Source organism: Protomyctophum parallelum (assembly GCF_964188405.1).
Source record: "Protomyctophum parallelum genome assembly, chromosome: 13".
Lineage (NCBI taxonomy): Eukaryota > Metazoa > Chordata > Actinopteri > Myctophiformes > Myctophidae > Protomyctophum > Protomyctophum parallelum.
The window spans coordinates 5,036,713-5,053,650 of NC_139708.1; the positions used below are offsets into that span (position 1 = coordinate 5,036,713).

At 45.4% G+C, this 16,938-nt stretch overlaps 2 protein-coding genes across 2 annotated transcripts in view; one reads left to right on the plus strand and one right to left on the minus strand.

Moving 5' to 3' along the window:
• arhgap44a (Rho GTPase activating protein 44a) overlaps window positions 1-10,294 on the plus strand; it is a 79,996-nt gene extending 69,702 nt beyond the window's left edge. The window contains exons 19-21 of the mRNA XM_083780525.1: window positions 1,053-1,204; window positions 1,471-1,881; window positions 8,793-10,294. Coding sequence (XP_083636651.1) covers window positions 1,053-1,204; window positions 1,471-1,881; window positions 8,793-8,947 — 718 coding nt within the window. The 3' untranslated portion in view covers window positions 8,948-10,294. The remainder of the gene's footprint in view (window positions 1-1,052; window positions 1,205-1,470; window positions 1,882-8,792) is intronic.
• A 3,991-nt stretch (window positions 10,295-14,285) lies between these two features.
• LOC310869336 (RING finger protein 222) lies at window positions 14,286-15,925 on the minus strand. Its single transcript, XM_083780009.1, has one exon. The coding sequence runs from the start codon at window positions 15,779-15,781 to the stop codon at window positions 15,134-15,136; it is 648 nt and encodes a 215-aa protein (XP_083636135.1). The 5' UTR covers window positions 15,782-15,925; the 3' UTR covers window positions 14,286-15,133.
• Between the last annotated feature and the right edge of the window lie 1,013 nt (window positions 15,926-16,938).

Consider the following 16,938-nt stretch of genomic DNA (forward strand, 5'->3'; position numbering starts at 1 on the left):
TTTCTTTAACATATAATTTCGATCACCTTCAAGTTCCCATCATCAAATGCCCTGAAACACCAAGCTTGTAAAATGTTGGTGTATATGCTGGAAAATCCATTGAGGGATTCTGGTGCATTAGACAACATAAAAACGTGTTTCTTTTTTCTTTTTCTTTTTTTTTAAGTCAACCTAGAGCCTAGCATACTGTCCAAGTTTGTTTTTCCATTTGTAGCACCCTCTGCTGGACAAATGCAAGGATAGTGTGAATGAAATACATACACAGAGAAACACAAACTCATTACAATAGATTTTCACGCGTGTGTGTGTGTGTGTGTGTGTGTGTTATGTGGCTCAACTAACAAAGAAATAACTTTAACACAATGCGGTGCTAGGGATTTTGCTGTCTGTCTTTGTGATTTTAATATAACGCTTTGCTGTATAGTCTGTACTCTCTCCTGTCTTAACGACTCACCCTTCACTTTACCCTCTGAAAACGTAAAACTAATGCAAAAGGAAGGCTGCTCTTTAGTTGTTGTCATGAGCATAATGGTTAATGCTAAATGTGTACAAAGGCACTTTGGTTGGCTAATGCTTTAGTAGGCCGACTTCGCTTGCCCCTAGCAGTCCTCTGAGCCCCTGTTATAGATTGATAGCGACCTGGTGGTTGCAAAGATATTATGCCATACATTGTGCAAGGACTGATGTTGTGGCTGATTTCAGTTCTGAATATCTGTGAAAAAAAAGTTGTGAAAACCTGCTCAATTTGTTGATGTTGTTGAATGTTTTATGCTATTCTTTACCTCACCTTTTTGTCTTTTCACAACATTCCGTTTTTCTATTTTTTAGGTGCACCATATGGTCTGTAAACACCGGCAATTCCATTTGAGTTTCACTAAACTTTCTTTTAACAGTTCCCTTACATGAATTAGCGTATGGTGATGAGGATGATGATGATGATGATGATGATGACGACAATGATTATGCTGCTGTAATATGAATAAACATGAGGTCCACTGACAATAAACATAAGTTCTGACATTCATGCACTAATGTATGCCTTTCTTTTCCAGTACGCTGAAGAGTAAAGAGCTTTCCCCTGTGATTGGACACAGACACGGCATCCCGGTGCCAGGCCCAACAGCGCCCCCTCCTGGCAGTAGCCCCCAGAGCAGCAGCCAGTCCCCCCATTCAACAGAGCACAGTCCACACACCCTACGCAAAGGTCAGAACAGAAGACATCCCTCTCTTAACATTTTAGTTGTTTGTTGACGGAATTGTCAGTATATTTAGTCTTCGTTTTAGTCATCATATAGCATAGTTTTTATTACGTTTTTTGGTTAGTTTTGGTCAGTGAAAAAACATTGTTGACGAATGTTTTTCGAATTCAACACTAGAATGGCTGTGAGTGGGACTCATGACCATGTATGCTTTTGTCCTATATTTTGGGAGCAGACGTACCTTTTATACTGGCGTCGTGTCCCCCTATAGGTTGTAAGAAGTTGGCCCCCGTGCCTCCCAAGATCCCGTACGGCCAGTCTGGCGGGATGTCCGACCAGTCCACGGGGCAGCCGTCGCCGGTCAGCCTCTCTCCCACCCCTCCCAGCACTCCCTCCCCTTACGGACTGGCCTGTCCTCCGGGGCAGGCGCTGGCGTCCTCCCCCGGGCAGACCCCGCTGGGCGCCGCCGGGTCCATGCACTCCCTGTCCTCCCCGCCTTCGCTGACCGGCACGCTCACCAAGTCTCGGCCCGCCCCCAAGCCCCGGCAGAGGCCGTCGCTTCCCCCGCCTCAGCCTCCCACGGCCCCGGCGGGGTACTCCGGCCCGGCGTCGGCCCCCATCCCCCAGCCTCTGGAGCAGGGCCTCCTGGACGGACTGTCCCCGGACGACAGCATGTCCACAGGTAATCACCATCAGCAGCAGCCCATGGCAGCGGCAACACCCCCTCCTGCACAGCAGGTGGTGCTGCAGCGGCCCTCTCTCAGACTGGCCGTGGCTCTGTCCAACGGAGACGCTGGACGTGTGTAGTAAGAACATCTTTCGTAAACGTCGCTGTTAGGAAGAAAAAGAAAAAAAAGACCCCCGTTCTCTATTTTTTTGTATCGACTGCTTCCAAAAAGAATGTCTTTGAATGAAATAACGGTTGCCTTTTTTTTTAAAGACGCAGCAGTTTGCCTGAGAATGCTGTGTAATGAATAAATCCTAGCACTTTCTTTTTTTCTTCTGTGCAATTGTATAGCGTGAGGAAACTCTTCTTGACCTATGTATTCATTGCTTTGTGTTATGTGATGATGTTTCCGGGGTTAACGTTGTGGAAACATCAGAGAAGCATAGCGCGCCCTGCTTGTTTGGAAGTTTGCCATTAGATTCATCATGTGCTCTCTGTTTATTTGTTACCCAGACCCTCACTCGGCAGAGGTAGGTCAGAAGGCTTACACAGTACAACACCAGTCCAATCTCTCTCAGTAACTTAAAGGCGTGGAGACCTAATGGCCTGATTTATACTTAGCTGCATCGTTGCGCATCAACAACAATAGCAGATCTACAAGCTCAGCCGAGGTTGTGGATTGACTATTTTTCGCGTCCGACACGATGCGCAACCAAGTATAAGTCAGGCGTAATAGACAGATGTACCCAACACAGTATATGTCAATGATGCTCTGATGATGAGGTGTGCTCTGTCAATAGTTCTATACCAGTCATTTTGTCACTTTGTTATATTTATCATTCTCTTGTTCCCCCTGCTACTATTGTGTACCTTGCAGCTGTGTGAGGCCAGGGATTCAGTGTGGGCTAAGTGTCAGGGGGACTATTAGGGTAAGCCAGACCGCCCCCGCCCCCCCCTCCCCCCGTGCGCTCCATCTCACCGCCTGGCCTCCTAGCACTGTGGTTTGCCTCTGGGGTCTCCTGTAGCCTGCAGCGTCAAGACCATAGAAACCTTTGACCTACCTCTAGCTGTCCATCCAGACAGACTCTTCCATTTCCCCGTTTCCAGTGGGCTCCATTAGAAACGGTTGGGTGTCGTTGTTCACCATTTCAATGCATGGCTTAAGGACTTCCCAGAGTGCACCGCAGCGCACCTCACATTGCAGACGCCGTCGCTTTTTCGAAAGGTTCATCTTAAAAGCCCCCCCATCCCCTACCTTTCTCCTCCCTAAAGGTTCATCTTAAAAGCCCCCCCATCCCCTACCTTTCTCCTCCCTAAAGGTTCATCTTAAAAGCCCCCCCATCCCCTACCTCTCTCCTCCCTAAAGGTTCATCTTAAAAGCCCCCCCATCCCCTACCTCTCTCCTCCCTAAAGGTTCATCTTAAAAGCCCCCCCATCCCCTACCTCTCTCCTCCCTAAAGGTTCATCTTAAAAGCCCCCCCATCCCCTACCTCTCTCCTCCCTAAAGGTTCATCTTAAAAGCCCCCCCATCCCCTACCTTTCTCCTCCCTAAAGGTTCATCTTAAAAGCCCCCCCATCCCCTACCTTTCTCCTCCCTAAAGGTTCATCTTAAAAGCCCCCCCATCCCCTACCTTTCTCCTCCCTAAAGGTTCATCTTAAAAGCCCCCCCATCCCCTACCTCTCTCCTCCCTAAAGGTTCATCTTAAAAGCCCCCCCATCCCCTACCTCTCTCCTCCCTAAAGGTTCATCTTAAAAGCCCCCCCCATCCCCTACCTTTCTCCTCCCTAAAGGTTCATCTTAAAAGCCCCCCCATCCCCTACCTTTCTCCTCCCTAAAGGTTCATCTTAAAAGCCCCCCCCATCCCCTACCTCTCTCCTCCCTAAAGGTTCATCTTAAAAGCCCCCCCATCCCCTACCTCTCTCCTCCCTAAAGGTTCATCTTAAAAGGCCCCCCATCCCCTACCTTTCTCCTCCCTAAAGGTTCATCTTAAAAGGCCCCCCATCCCCTACCTCTCTCCTCCCTAAAGGTTCATCTTAAAAGCCCCCCCATCCCCTACCTTTCTCCTCCCTAAAGGTTCATCTTAAAAGGCCCCCCATCCCCTACCTCTCTCCTCCCTAAAGGTTCATCTTAAAAGCCCCCCCATCCCCTACCTTTCTCCTCCCTAAAGGTTCATCTTAAAAGGCCCCCCATCCCCTACCTTTCTCCTCCCTAAAGGTTCATCTTAAAAGCCCCCCCATCCCCTACCTTTCTCCTCCCTAAAGGTTCATCTTAAAAGCCCCCCCATCCCCTACCTTTCTCCTCCCTAAAGGTTCATCTTAAAAGCCCCCCCATCCCCTACCTCTCTCCTCCCTAAAGGTTCATCTTAAAAGCCCCCCCATCCCCTACCTTTCTCCTCCCTAAAGGTTCATCTTAAAAGCCCCCCCATCCCCTACCTCTCTCCTCCCTAAAGGTTCATCTTAAAAGGCCCCCCATCCCCTACCTCTCTCCTCCCTAAAGGTTCATCTTAAAAGGCCCCCCATCCCCTACCTCTCTCCTCCCTAAAGGTTCATCTTAAAAGCCCCCCCATCCCCTACCTCTCTCCTCCCTAAAGGTTCATCTTAAAAGCCCCCCCATCCCCTACCTTTCTCCTCCCTAAAGGTTCATCTTAAAAGCCCCCCCATCCCCTACCTTTCTCCTCCCTAAAGGTTCATCTTAAAAGGCCCCCCATCCCCTACCTCTCTCCTCCCTAAAGGTTCATCTTAAAAGCCCCCCCATCCCCTACCTCTCTCCTCCCTAAAGGTTCATCTTAAAAGGCCCCCCATCCCCTACCTCTCTCCTCCCTAAAGGTTCATCTTAAAAGCCCCCCCATCCCCTACCTCTCTCCTCCCTAAAGGTTCATCTTAAAAGCCCCCCCATCCCCTACCTTTCTCCTCCCTAAAGGTTCATCTTAAAAGGCCCCCCATCCCCTACCTCTCTCCTCCCTAAAGGTTCATCTTAAAAGGCCCCCCATCCCCTACCTTTCTCCTCCCTAAAGGTTCATCTTAAAAGCCCCCCCATCCCCTACCTCTCTCCTCCCTAAAGGTTCATCTTAAAAGCCCCCCCATCCCCTACCTTTCTCCTCCCTAAAGGTTCATCTTAAAAGGCCCCCCATCCCCTACCTTTCTCCTCCCTAAAGGTTCATCTTAAAAGCCCCCCCATCCCCTACCTCTCTCCTCCCTAAAGGTTCATCTTAAAAGCCCCCCCATCCCCTACCTCTCTCCTCCCTAAAGGTTCATCTTAAAAGCCCCCCCATCCCCTACCTTTCTCCTCCCTAAAGGTTCATCTTAAAAGCCCCCCCATCCCCTACCTTTCTCCTCCCTAAAGGTTCATCTTAAAAGCCCCCCCATCCCCTACCTTTCTCCTCCCTAAAGGTTCATCTTAAAAGGCCCCCCCATCCCCTACCTCTCTCCTCCCTAAAGGTTCATCTTAAAAGGCCCCCCCATCCCCTACCTTTCTCCTCCCTAAAGGTTCATCTTAAAAGGCCCCCCATCCCCTACCTCTCTCCTCCCTAAAGGTTCATCTTAAAAGCCCCCCCATCCCCTACCTCTCTCCTCCCTAAAGGTTCATCTTAAAAGCCCCCCCATCCCCTACCTCTCTCCTCCCTAAAGGTTCATCTTAAAAGCCCCCCCATCCCCTACCTCTCTCCTCCCTAAAGGTTCATCTTAAAAGCCCCCCCATCCCCTACCTTTCTCCTCCCTAAAGGTTCATCTTAAAAGGCCCCCCATCCCCTACCTCTCTCCTCCCTAAAGGTTCATCTTAAAAGCCCCCCCATCCCCTACCTCTCTCCTCCCTAAAGGTTCATCTTAAAAGGCCCCCCATCCCCTACCTTTCTCCTCCCTAAAGGTTCATCTTAAAAGGCCCCCCATCCCCTACCTCTCTCCTCCCTAAAGGTTCATCTTAAAAGGCCCCCCATCCCCTACCTCTCTCCTCCCTAAAGGTTCATCTTAAAAGCCCCCCCATCCCCTACCTCTCTCCTCCCTAAAGGTTCATCTTAAAAGCCCCCCCATCCCCTACCTCTCTCCTCCCTAAAGGTTCATCTTAAAAGGCCCCCCATCCCCTACCTCTCTCCTCCCTAAAGGTTCATCTTAAAAGCCCCCCCATCCCCTACCTCTCTCCTCCCTAAAGGTTCATCTTAAAAGGCCCCCCATCCCCTACCTTTCTCCTCCCTAAAGGTTCATCTTAAAAGGCCCCCCATCCCCTACCTTTCTCCTCCCTAAAGGTTCATCTTAAAAGCCCCCCCATCCCCTACCTTTCTCCTCCCTAAAGGTTCATCTTAAAAGGCCCCCCATCCCCTACCTTTCTCCTCCCTAAAGGTTCATCTTAAAAGGCCCCCCATCCCCTACCTCTCTCCTCCCTAAAGGTTCATCTTAAAAGGCCCCCCATCCCCTACCTTTCTCCTCCCTAAAGGTTCATCTTAAAAGCCCCCCCATCCCCTACCTTTCTCCTCCCTAAAGGTTCATCTTAAAAGGCCCCCCATCCCCTACCTTTCTCCTCCCTAAAGGTTCATCTTAAAAGCCCCCCCATCCCCTACCTCTCTCCTCCCTAAAGGTTCATCTTAAAAGCCCCCCCATCCCCTACCTCTCTCCTCCCTAAAGGTTCATCTTAAAAGGCCCCCCATCCCCTACCTTTCTCCTCCCTAAAGGTTCATCTTAAAAGCCCCCCCATCCCCTACCTTTCTCCTCCCTAAAGGTTCATCTTAAAAGGCCCCCCATCCCCTACCTCTCTCCTCCCTAAAGGTTCATCTTAAAAGCCCCCCCATCCCCTACCTCTCTCCTCCCTAAAGGTTCATCTTAAAAGCCCCCCCATCCCCTACCTCTCTCCTCCCTAAAGGTTCATCTTAAAAGCCCCCCCATCCCCTACCTCTCTCCTCCCTAAAGGTTCATCTTAAAAGGCCCCCCATCCCCTACCTTTCTCCTCCCTAAAGGTTCATCTTAAAAGCCCCCCCATCCCCTACCTTTCTCCTCCCTAAAGGTTCATCTTAAAAGGCCCCCCATCCCCTACCTCTCTCCTCCCTAAAGGTTCATCTTAAAAGGCCCCCCATCCCCTACCTCTCTCCTCCCTAAAGGTTCATCTTAAAAGCCCCCCCATCCCCTACCTCTCTCCTCCCTAAAGGTTCATCTTAAAAGGCCCCCCATCCCCTACCTTTCTCCTCCCTAAAGGTTCATCTTAAAAGGCCCCCCATCCCCTACCTTTCTCCTCCCTAAAGGTTCATCTTAAAAGCCCCCCCATCCCCTACCTTTCTCCTCCCTAAAGGTTCATCTTAAAAGCCCCCCCATCCCCTACCTTTCTCCTCCCTAAAGGTTCATCTTAAAAGCCCCCCCATCCCCTACCTTTCTCCTCCCTAAAGGTTCATCTTAAAAGCCCCCCCATCCCCTACCTCTCTCCTCCCTAAAGGTTCATCTTAAAAGCCCCCCCATCCCCTACCTCTCTCCTCCCTAAAGGTTCATCTTAAAAGCCCCCCCATCCCCTACCTCTCTCCTCCCTAAAGGTTCATCTTAAAAGCCCCCCCATCCCCTACCTTTCTCCTCCCTAAAGGTTCATCTTAAAAGCCCCCCCATCCCCTACCTTTCTCCTCCCTAAAGGTTCATCTTAAAAGCCCCCCCATCCCCTACCTCTCTCCTCCCTAAAGGTTCATCTTAAAAGCCCCCCCATCCCCTACCTCTCTCCTCCCTAAAGGTTCATCTTAAAAGGCCCCCCATCCCCTACCTTTCTCCTCCCTAAAGGTTCATCTTAAAAGGCCCCCCCATCCCCTACCTTTCTCCTCCCTAAAGGTTCATCTTAAAAGGCCCCCCATCCCCTACCTTTCTCCTCCCTAAAGGTTCATCTTAAAAGGCCCCCCATCCCCTACCTTTCTCCTCCCTAAAGGTTCATCTTAAAAGCCCCCCCATCCCCTACCTCTCTCCTCCCTAAAGGTTCATCTTAAAAGCCCCCCCATCCCCTACCTCTCTCCTCCCTAAAGGTTCATCTTAAAAGCCCCCCCATCCCCTACCTCTCTCCTCCCTAAAGGTTCATCTTAAAAGCCCCCCCATCCCCTACCTTTCTCCTCCCTAAAGGTTCATCTTAAAAGGCCCCCCATCCCCTACCTTTCTCCTCCCTAAAGGTTCATCTTAAAAGCCCCCCCATCCCCTACCTTTCTCCTCCCTAAAGGTTCATCTTAAAAGCCCCCCCATCCCCTACCTTTCTCCTCGCTCTGCTGCTGCTGCCACCGCTATTGGGAGGGGGGCAACAGGTTAACCCCGAACCCCTGCACCCCTCCTCTGCCAGGTCCATCGCTTTGTATAATCTCTCCTCTTACCGCACTGCCACACTCCATATCATTTCTACACAGGAAGTAGTCATCATTCTCTGCCCAAAACACAGCAGCGATGCCATCGATCAGCTATACAAAACACATCAGTACTGAGCCCTCGCTAAACACAGAGACCTCCATTGTTACCTCTTAGTCCTTGGCATCACAGAATGCCACCTTTGACAAAACACACACAGACAAACATACATGCACAAACATGCACATCTTGTTGCCTCTGTGTTGGTTTGTTGTAAATGTGTGCAGTACCGTGTTCATTGTGCAGTCAGTGGGACTTGTTCTTGTGTTTGACCGGTTAGCCTCAGAGAACACAGAGCCCTAGTGATGCCACATGCAACACAAAGACCACATCCCTGTGTAGAGTAATGTCAGTAATCTGTTGATCCCCTCAGACCAGCTGGGCAAACCTCATATGGCACTTTCCACCAGTCCAGAACTCAAAAAGACTAAACTTTTTTATTTCTGCTCTCTTCCATTCTTTATTTTTCACACCCTTCCATCATCATGATCATTATGACCTTTTCTGCCCCTCCCCTTACTCACCACCGCCATTCTGCTCTGCCATCCTCACCTTCTCCGCCATGCTCACACCCACCATTAGATATCTTCAATTATGAAATCCCCAACTTCAATGTCAATCTGGACAGCCTCATCGATGAGTTCGCCACTGCCCCCCGCAGGATCTCCCGGGCAGTGGCAGACTCTCCGGAGAGGGATGCTGTGCTTGAGGAGGAGCCCCAGAGCACCGCCCTCTGACCTATGACCCTAATGACATCACATCAGAGAGTTTAAGCAACCCCCCCCTTTCCCCCCCTACGGCTGCACATGCTGTAGCTGTGGCGAGAAGCTGCCGTCGAGGCCTGATGGAAAAGCCACTGGGTCTCGTCGGTGCCCACCTGAAACAAGAACTCTGCCCCTCCGTACCCCACACATCCCCCTCACATCCGCTAACGGCTGCAAGGAAACTTCAACTCTTAGAATCGCTAGCTAGTTTCGTAATGTGACTTTAAAATAAAAAAATAAGAAACACACCAAAATGCCATAGTGGATTAAACCGTTGCCTTTTGGAGGGAAGACTGGAAGCGTGGCGGAGGAGGAGGAGGAGGAAGCCATGTTCAGTTTTTACTTTGCTGGTGGTTTTCTTTATTGTTTGCCTTGCTTTGTGTATCTTTGTTCATTGAAGCAGTGAAGCTGTATTTTTGTGAATTTTTGCTTTCATCTTTTTTTCTTTTATTTTAATTTTTTTTGCCTTATTAGACAACGCAATGGAATTGCAATATGAAACTCAAGTTGTACTTAACCGACTCTAAAGGGAACCTCAGAAACAGACTTGTTTAGGAGTTAAAAAAAAGAAGCCTGTCCTCAGGGTTAAAGAGAGAGAGAGAAATAGAGAGAAGAGAATAGTCTACGTATGTGTACATTCTTTACAGGGTATTGTAATTGTTCTGCACATAAGGAAAGAACTTGGGGTGAGTGTAAGCATGCAGCATGAGTCCCTTGGTAATTGCTGCATTGTTTCATGCTGTTTAATTCGTACTCACACCTAGTCCTGATTTCCTCTACCATGTAAACAATAGCTCTATAAGGGGTGTTACGTACTTGCAGGTAAGGAAGATAGTTTTAGTCCATCTTTGTCACTTTATGATTTCTTTCTACAGGGTCGAGGCATTACGCACACACTCTTTACCAGCACAGTATGAGAGGAATGTTAAAGGTTTATGACCACACAAGTATATTGATAATCTTTTGTTTTTTGTTTTTCCTTTTCAGTCATTGCTGAAGCACATTATGATTTCATGATGGGTAGCTTTGGTCGTACAGTACAACAGTCCTTTGGATCAAGGCCTTCCGTGTGGCAGAGAGGTTTTTTATTATTATTATTATTATTCTTTATTTTTTTTTACATTCGTATTTATTGACCTTTTGTGTTGGAATGTCAGCCCATTCTCCCAACCATGGGCTGGTCCTATTTGACACGGATGCTAAAACATAAGCTTGAGGTTTAAACCTGACTTTTCTGCCTATACATGTTTGTACACACACACACACACACACACACACACACACACACACACGCACACACACACACACACACACACACACACACACGCACACTGCTCTCTCTTAACCTTGTTTTCAAGTGCTTCAGGTTCAGTGACCCCGTTTGACCCCTAGTGTAAAATACAAAGACTGTACATAAATGGATGTATATAAAATCTGAGAGGTAAAATTATATGTAAAAGGCTTGAATATACATAATATTAATATATAATGTGATCATATTTATCATGTGTAGAAAATGCAATGATTAAAGATTTGATGTTATTTTTGTCCCCTGCACACGGTTGCCAGTTTTGCTGTACGGTCGTTCATGTTGTTTCACTACTACCAAAATGTACCAACACTGCGTTCCATTTCAGCTTGAGGTTCAGAGCAGTTCTGTCCCTCCAGTTTCATTTCAGCTTGAAGTTCAGAGCAGTTCTGTCTCTCCAGTTTCATTTCAGCTTGAGGTTCAGAGCAGTTCTGTCCCTCCAGTTTCATTTCAGCTTGAGGTTCAGAGCAGTTCTGTCCCTCCAGTTTCATTTCAGCTTGAAGTTCAGAGCAGTTCTGTCCCTCCAGTTCCATTTCAGCTTGAGGTTCAGAGCAGTTCTGTCCCTCCAGTTCCATTTCAGCTTGAGGTTCAGAGCAGTTCTGTCCCTCCAGTTCCATTTCAGCTTGAAGTTCAGAGCAGTTCTGTCCCTCCAGTTCCATTTCAGCTTGAGGTTCAGAGCAGTTCTGTCCCTCCAGTTTCATTTCAGCTTGAGGTTCAGAGCAGTTCTGTCCCTCCAGTTCCATTTCAGCTTGAGGTTCAGAGCAGTTCTGTCCCTCCAGTTTCATTTCAGCTTGAAGTTCAGAGCAGTTCTGTCCCTCCAGTTTCATTTCAGCTTGAGGTTCAGAGCAGTTCTGTCCCTCCAGTTTCATTTCAGCTTGAAGTTCAGAGCAGTTCTGTCCCTCCAGTTTCATTTCAGCTTGAGGTTCAGAGCAGTTCTGTCCCTCCAGTTTCATTTCAGCTTGAAGTTCAGAGCAGTTCTGTCCCTCCAGTTTCAGCTTGAAGTTCAGAGCAGTTCTGTCCCTCCAGTTTCATTTCAGCTTGAAGTTCAGAGCAGTTCTGTCCCTCCAGTTTCATTTCAGCTTGAAGTTCAGAGCAGTTCTGTCCCTCCAGTTTCATTTCAGCTTGAGGTTCAGAGCAGTTCTGTCCCTCCAGTTTCATTTCAGCTTGAAGTTCAGAGCAGTTCTGTCCCTCCAGTTCCATTTCAGCTTGAAGTTCAGAGCAGTTCTGTCCCTCCAGTTTCATTTCAGCTTGAAGTTCAGAGCAGTTCTGTCCCTCCAGTTTCATTTTCAAACTCGGCAGAAACGCTACCAACACCGCATCAAATCTTTTTTTCAAGGCAGTTAATGATATACATACATGTAGAATTTAATTCTCCTTGAAAATGTAATAATTGAATTATTAAGATTGAAGATCAATAAATATTCCTAAGATTGTATTAGACTGTCCATAGAAAAGACAGATGAAACATCGTCAGAAAGGCTGATGGATTGTTTGGCTTGCCAGTTATTTGAAATATAAAATTCACCATAAGTACAGTATTTTGAATTCCTTTATATCTTTTGGTTTCCCATGATGAATCTTGAGAGATTGGGCCAAGCTAAAACAGCTGGTAGGTTTAAGCAGACAGATAATTAAATCCATTCCGAGTCATCGAACAGATGCTGCATTGTCCCTTTTCTAATTTAAAAGAAAATGTCTTAGGACTAATTTTGACAATTAAAGTGCAATTATGCGGTCCACCTCAGTCCAAAAAGTGGTCAAAGACAAACTTTCCTCACCCCACAGAAGAAGCCATTATTTCTATTTCATAGAAATTGATTTATTCTTTCCATTTATTTATTTTCTGTGTTGGTTTAAGTTCTGACTGATTAACAAGTGATCTATGCCTCAGTGTGTGTTCTCAATGAACTCAGTTTATAAAACAATATCATAGAAATAATTATATAGGTAGTTGTGGTGATCATATGATGAAAAATTGCAAGTGCCCTCACGATTGTTGTTATTTTTGGAGCTGTGGGTATAACATAGTATAATAATGAGTATTATTTATTTCATTTTTTATGATGAGGCAGGGGTATCTCTCTTCTTTGTGCGCTGGCTGAATGTGTCTCTCTCAGATTTCAAATAATAGTAGGATACTTGTGATAACTCCTTGGGTTAAGTGCTGGTACAGTAGATTGAATGAGTTGTCTCCACGGTAAAATGAGAGCCTGTTGGCAGTGTTTATACTAAAGCCTTCTCTACATAATAACTGGAACTCATGTGTCACTTAAAAAGCATGCATTCATCATACAGTATACTGTAGGTGTGTTTGTTACGCAGTTGAAGCGATAAATGTGTAACTTTCCTTCCCCAAACACTTGTCATTGTCCTACAGCATATACATTTTTTAAACAAGTATGGCGATTTTCTGCAGCTGTGGAAGCACACCTTGCATCAAATGGCACACACCCACAGACTTTCAAAGTCAAGCATTGAACCTTATATTTCTGCTATGAAAGTCTCCTTCCCACTCGTCAAACAAGTCTGTGTAAATTTAGAGTATGTGGACGTTTCGTTTTCGAGGAGATCTTTTTTCCAGAGAGGACACATTAGGATATATCTGACAATGTCATGCATGCACTTAGATAGTGTCTTTTGATAATCTATGATTTGTGACGATCATTGTCTTTTTTTAGGGATATAGAAAAGATAATTTTTGAAGGGTACTTGATGGAACGTGGCACGGAGTTCTATATGGAGAGTGTGGATCACAATAAAAGATCCAGACCAAAGGGAGTCATTTTAGCAATACTAGTATAAGTGTGGACGTTGTTGGTTGTACTGCCTCGTTCTGCTGTCACAACTAGGTGTACAAACAAACCTGCCGCTTGTCAAACCCACCAATGACCCCCTCCCCTCTGCTTAGCATATCAAGTGGAACACAGTATGTACTGTGAAGCCTACCGCAATCCTTACCAGAATGTCAGAAATAAATATATATATATAGATATATATTAAACTCTACATTTTTAATAATCCCACCTGGTTTGTGTGTTTTCTTAATTACTTTGTTGAATATCGAGAAACCAACAGTATTCCCATTCAAGACGTTTGTCAATGGTGGCAAACCTTTGAGGTTGTCTGTCCGGAAGGTGGAGACATATACACTTGCTGAGAAATTTGAGCAACTCCTATTAAAAATCCTCTCATTCTGAGTCACACAATGCTGATTTGAAACAATTTATTTATGAAAGTTTTAATCAGGAAAGTTTTATTTCATTTATTTATTTACATTTTAATCTATTGTATGATTTAATCCTTTCTGCATGGAACATATCTAAAGTCAATGGCATTTGCTTTAATGCTTCAATGAAGGTAATTCATTATCTTCCTCCTCCCACACAATGTGAGACCAGAGACACAGCATGGAAAAATGAGGCTCTTCAAAACCAGTAAGACAGGAGCAGCAAGTTTGGCGAAGGCCTCCAACAGAGTGAAACTGCGTTAGGATTAGTGCTCACATTTAGTTCTGATGATGGAGACTCTCCATTATACTCACTCTCCATTGGAGAGTGAGTATATAAGCTCACTTTATTTGCATTTCATGGGATGTATTAGTTATTCAGTCATTCACTCTACTGCATACTAATAGTCCAGTGAATCAGCATTAGAATCTGCAGTGGCTGTTACAGTATACTTTCATTCATTACTGTGCATAACCTTCACTAATAACTATTTTCGCCCACTTTAAAGTGCCTCAATTATGACCCTTTAAATCACTAGTAATCCAACACTGTGCACAGTCAGCCTATCTCCTTACATCAATCAGCCAGGATCTGCTCATCTCTATCTGCAAATCTATCTCCTCCTTGGGCCTCCCAAAGACACATTAATAATTTGTTGCAGAAACTTTTGAAGGTGAGCTTGTTTACACACTGCCTGTGTTCACAAAGTAGGCCGCAGCCTGAACGGGGAGGGCATCGCATCTGACCACGTTAATGACTACTAACCTTTTTGAAAAATATGGACATTGAATATGTGACCAAAAATATCTATTTGTGTGATTTGGGTGCCAGAGATGAGGAGATATATTTGCAATTTACGTAACGCCCTGAGGGCTGTTGATGTATCACATAAAACATAATTATATAATAACCACACAGCCTTATTTTAGTTGAGACCAAAATTGGACCCTGTCTTTTCTGGAGGACAATAAAGAAAATAATAGAAGGTCTGTGTGATCTAGGCTGCCTTTCTACATTGTCCATAGCCTTATGGCCTGGTGCTTGGAAACTGTGTATCCAACAACACAGAAAGTGAACAAAGGAGTTGGGATTTGTTGGGGTGGGTTACAGTGCCCCTTTGTTGCATTTATCCAGCTAACCTTGAGTTTTAAAAGTGTTTCTGATACTAGTATACCCGCAGCTAGAGTTTACATAACATGAAACATCCTTTTGGAATGTGTTTTGTAACAGTTTGTAGATCTCACAAAACAGGTCAAACATCTCACAACCTGCAGGAATGCAGATTCAGCTCTCTGCCCTGACTTTGTTTTTACACAGTTGCTTGGTGAGGTGACACACCAGAGGCATGTTTACTTTTTTTTTGTCACTTTATGGTGATTTTTTTTTTTGCAATTGCACCATGGCAGAAATTCATAGTACAATTCAAAGATGTGTTCATGAATGTATAGTTGATTCTGGGAAAACTGTAAGTGACGTTATTGCGTTGTGGCATATGGCCTATATATAGGTTGTAAATGTCAGGTCCTCATTTCATTTGACACTAGCATGACAAATAGCATTATGTCATTTATGTGCATAAAATACATTCAGGAATCTAAATTATATCATCATATAAACTTAAGGCTATGCCAGCAAAATCCAAGGTAGCGTAGCAGCCACTAACGCAAGAAGAGTGAAAGCTGAGAGTAAGACGAGCAAGCATCGTGCCGTGGTACAAATCCTTCGCCGTCGCCTGCGCGGAGGTTGGACCACTGTCATAACAACGCTAAGTGCATCCTCTTCGACCATGGGTCGCCCCTGATCGCTGATGATAAATATCTGAGAGGCGTTGTGGCTGGGACTGACCAGCCTGCCTCGGTTCACTCTCTCCGAGATTCTCCTGAAGAAGCGCTGAATCCAATTCGACGCTCCGCCGTTTGTGGAGGACGCGCGCCGTGCGTCATGGAGATGTCCACGGTCTCCCTGCAGAGGCAGAGAGATAGGAACCTCCAGGGTCTGTTGTCCATCGTCTGCATCCTTTTCCGTGACAAGTGTCACCACAACTTCCTTTTGTTTCCTGATGAACGTGAGGTGTCTGCAAATGGGACATATGATAGTGTCTTTGATAATTCCATCTCTCGCGATGCTCACCAGGGTTTTGACCAAACAGTCGTGGCAGAATACATGTCCACAGCTCAGTGTCCTCTCTGTTCCGGACAAAAACTCATAGCATACCGGACATTCTGGTTCTTGTTGTGCGTCCTTTTGGACTTCGTGCGTGCACGCGTCCATGGAATAACTGCGGCAGACAACTTGAACTAATAGACTACACGGCAGTGACGGCACTATAGTGCGTAAAAAAGTGTTATAAATCAACAATGACCAAAATGATTTTGAAGTCAAATCGTTGTGTTCATCTCTCTCGTCACGTTTTCTTTTATCTGTGGGTGGAGGAAAGAGAAACGTCTTGTAAGACAGGGCCCGGCTGTCACCTGTGTGCCTTGGCTGATCGGGTACCCTGAATGAATGGTTTTGTTAGAAGCTGTCAAGCAGGTTCACATTTCATTCGTGCTCCGTTGTTTGCCATGCAGCCAATGGTACCTATATACTTCTTCGCACAGCAACATCATTCGGAGTAGGCTAGTAGCTAGGCTAGTACAAATAACAATAATAATAATAATAAGCTGATGACGATGATGATGATGCGGATGATGATGTTAAGAAGAAGAAGAAGAAGAAGAAGAAGAAGAAGAAGAAGAAGAAGAAAGAATAATAAGAAGAAGAAAACATGCAACAACGAGACAAAAAAACTTAAAAGTTAAAAATAAAGATTAAAGAACATAACAAAAAAAACATGACAATGTATTATGTACGCAAAAAGTCCAGTAAAAGAGAATCAATAAGTGAAATAAAAACATTACGATAATTAACAAATACAATTCTAAGCATGAAAACATAAAAATAGTCTCAACAAATGAAAACTGTCTGAGAAAATCAAAAGTACAATTTCAGGTGCTTATAATAATTTCCACCAAAATTCATATAAAGGTACAGGTGGGGTGAGCACGCCATCTTGTGGTCACCGACCATAGAGAAGAATCTTTTTTTTCCTTTTCTTTTCTCCATTTCTTTCTTGAAAACATTAAAGTGAAGGTAACACGTTACAAATACATAAATAAATAATTAATAAATAAGAAATAATAATAATAATGATGATGATGATGATGAGATTGGTCAGAAAATACACTTTTTCATATTTTGTGTTGATAAACATTTAAAAAAATCTCAACGTCACAGATAATAATTCATCCGAGTCTCGGATAAATTATTATCTGTAACGTTGAGATTTTTTATCTCGGATTCCGAGATAACATCTACTTTTGTTCTATTTCTATCAGCCCTCAGCCCTGGTGGTGCGTTCACACCAGGGGCGTTCACCGTTCACACGG

What these genes read in the sequence shown, in the direction of transcription:
- LOC310869336 (XM_083780009.1), bottom strand. Translation starts at nt 15,781, where the DNA reads ATGGACGCGTGCACGCACGAAGTCCAAAAGGACGCACAACAAGAACCA.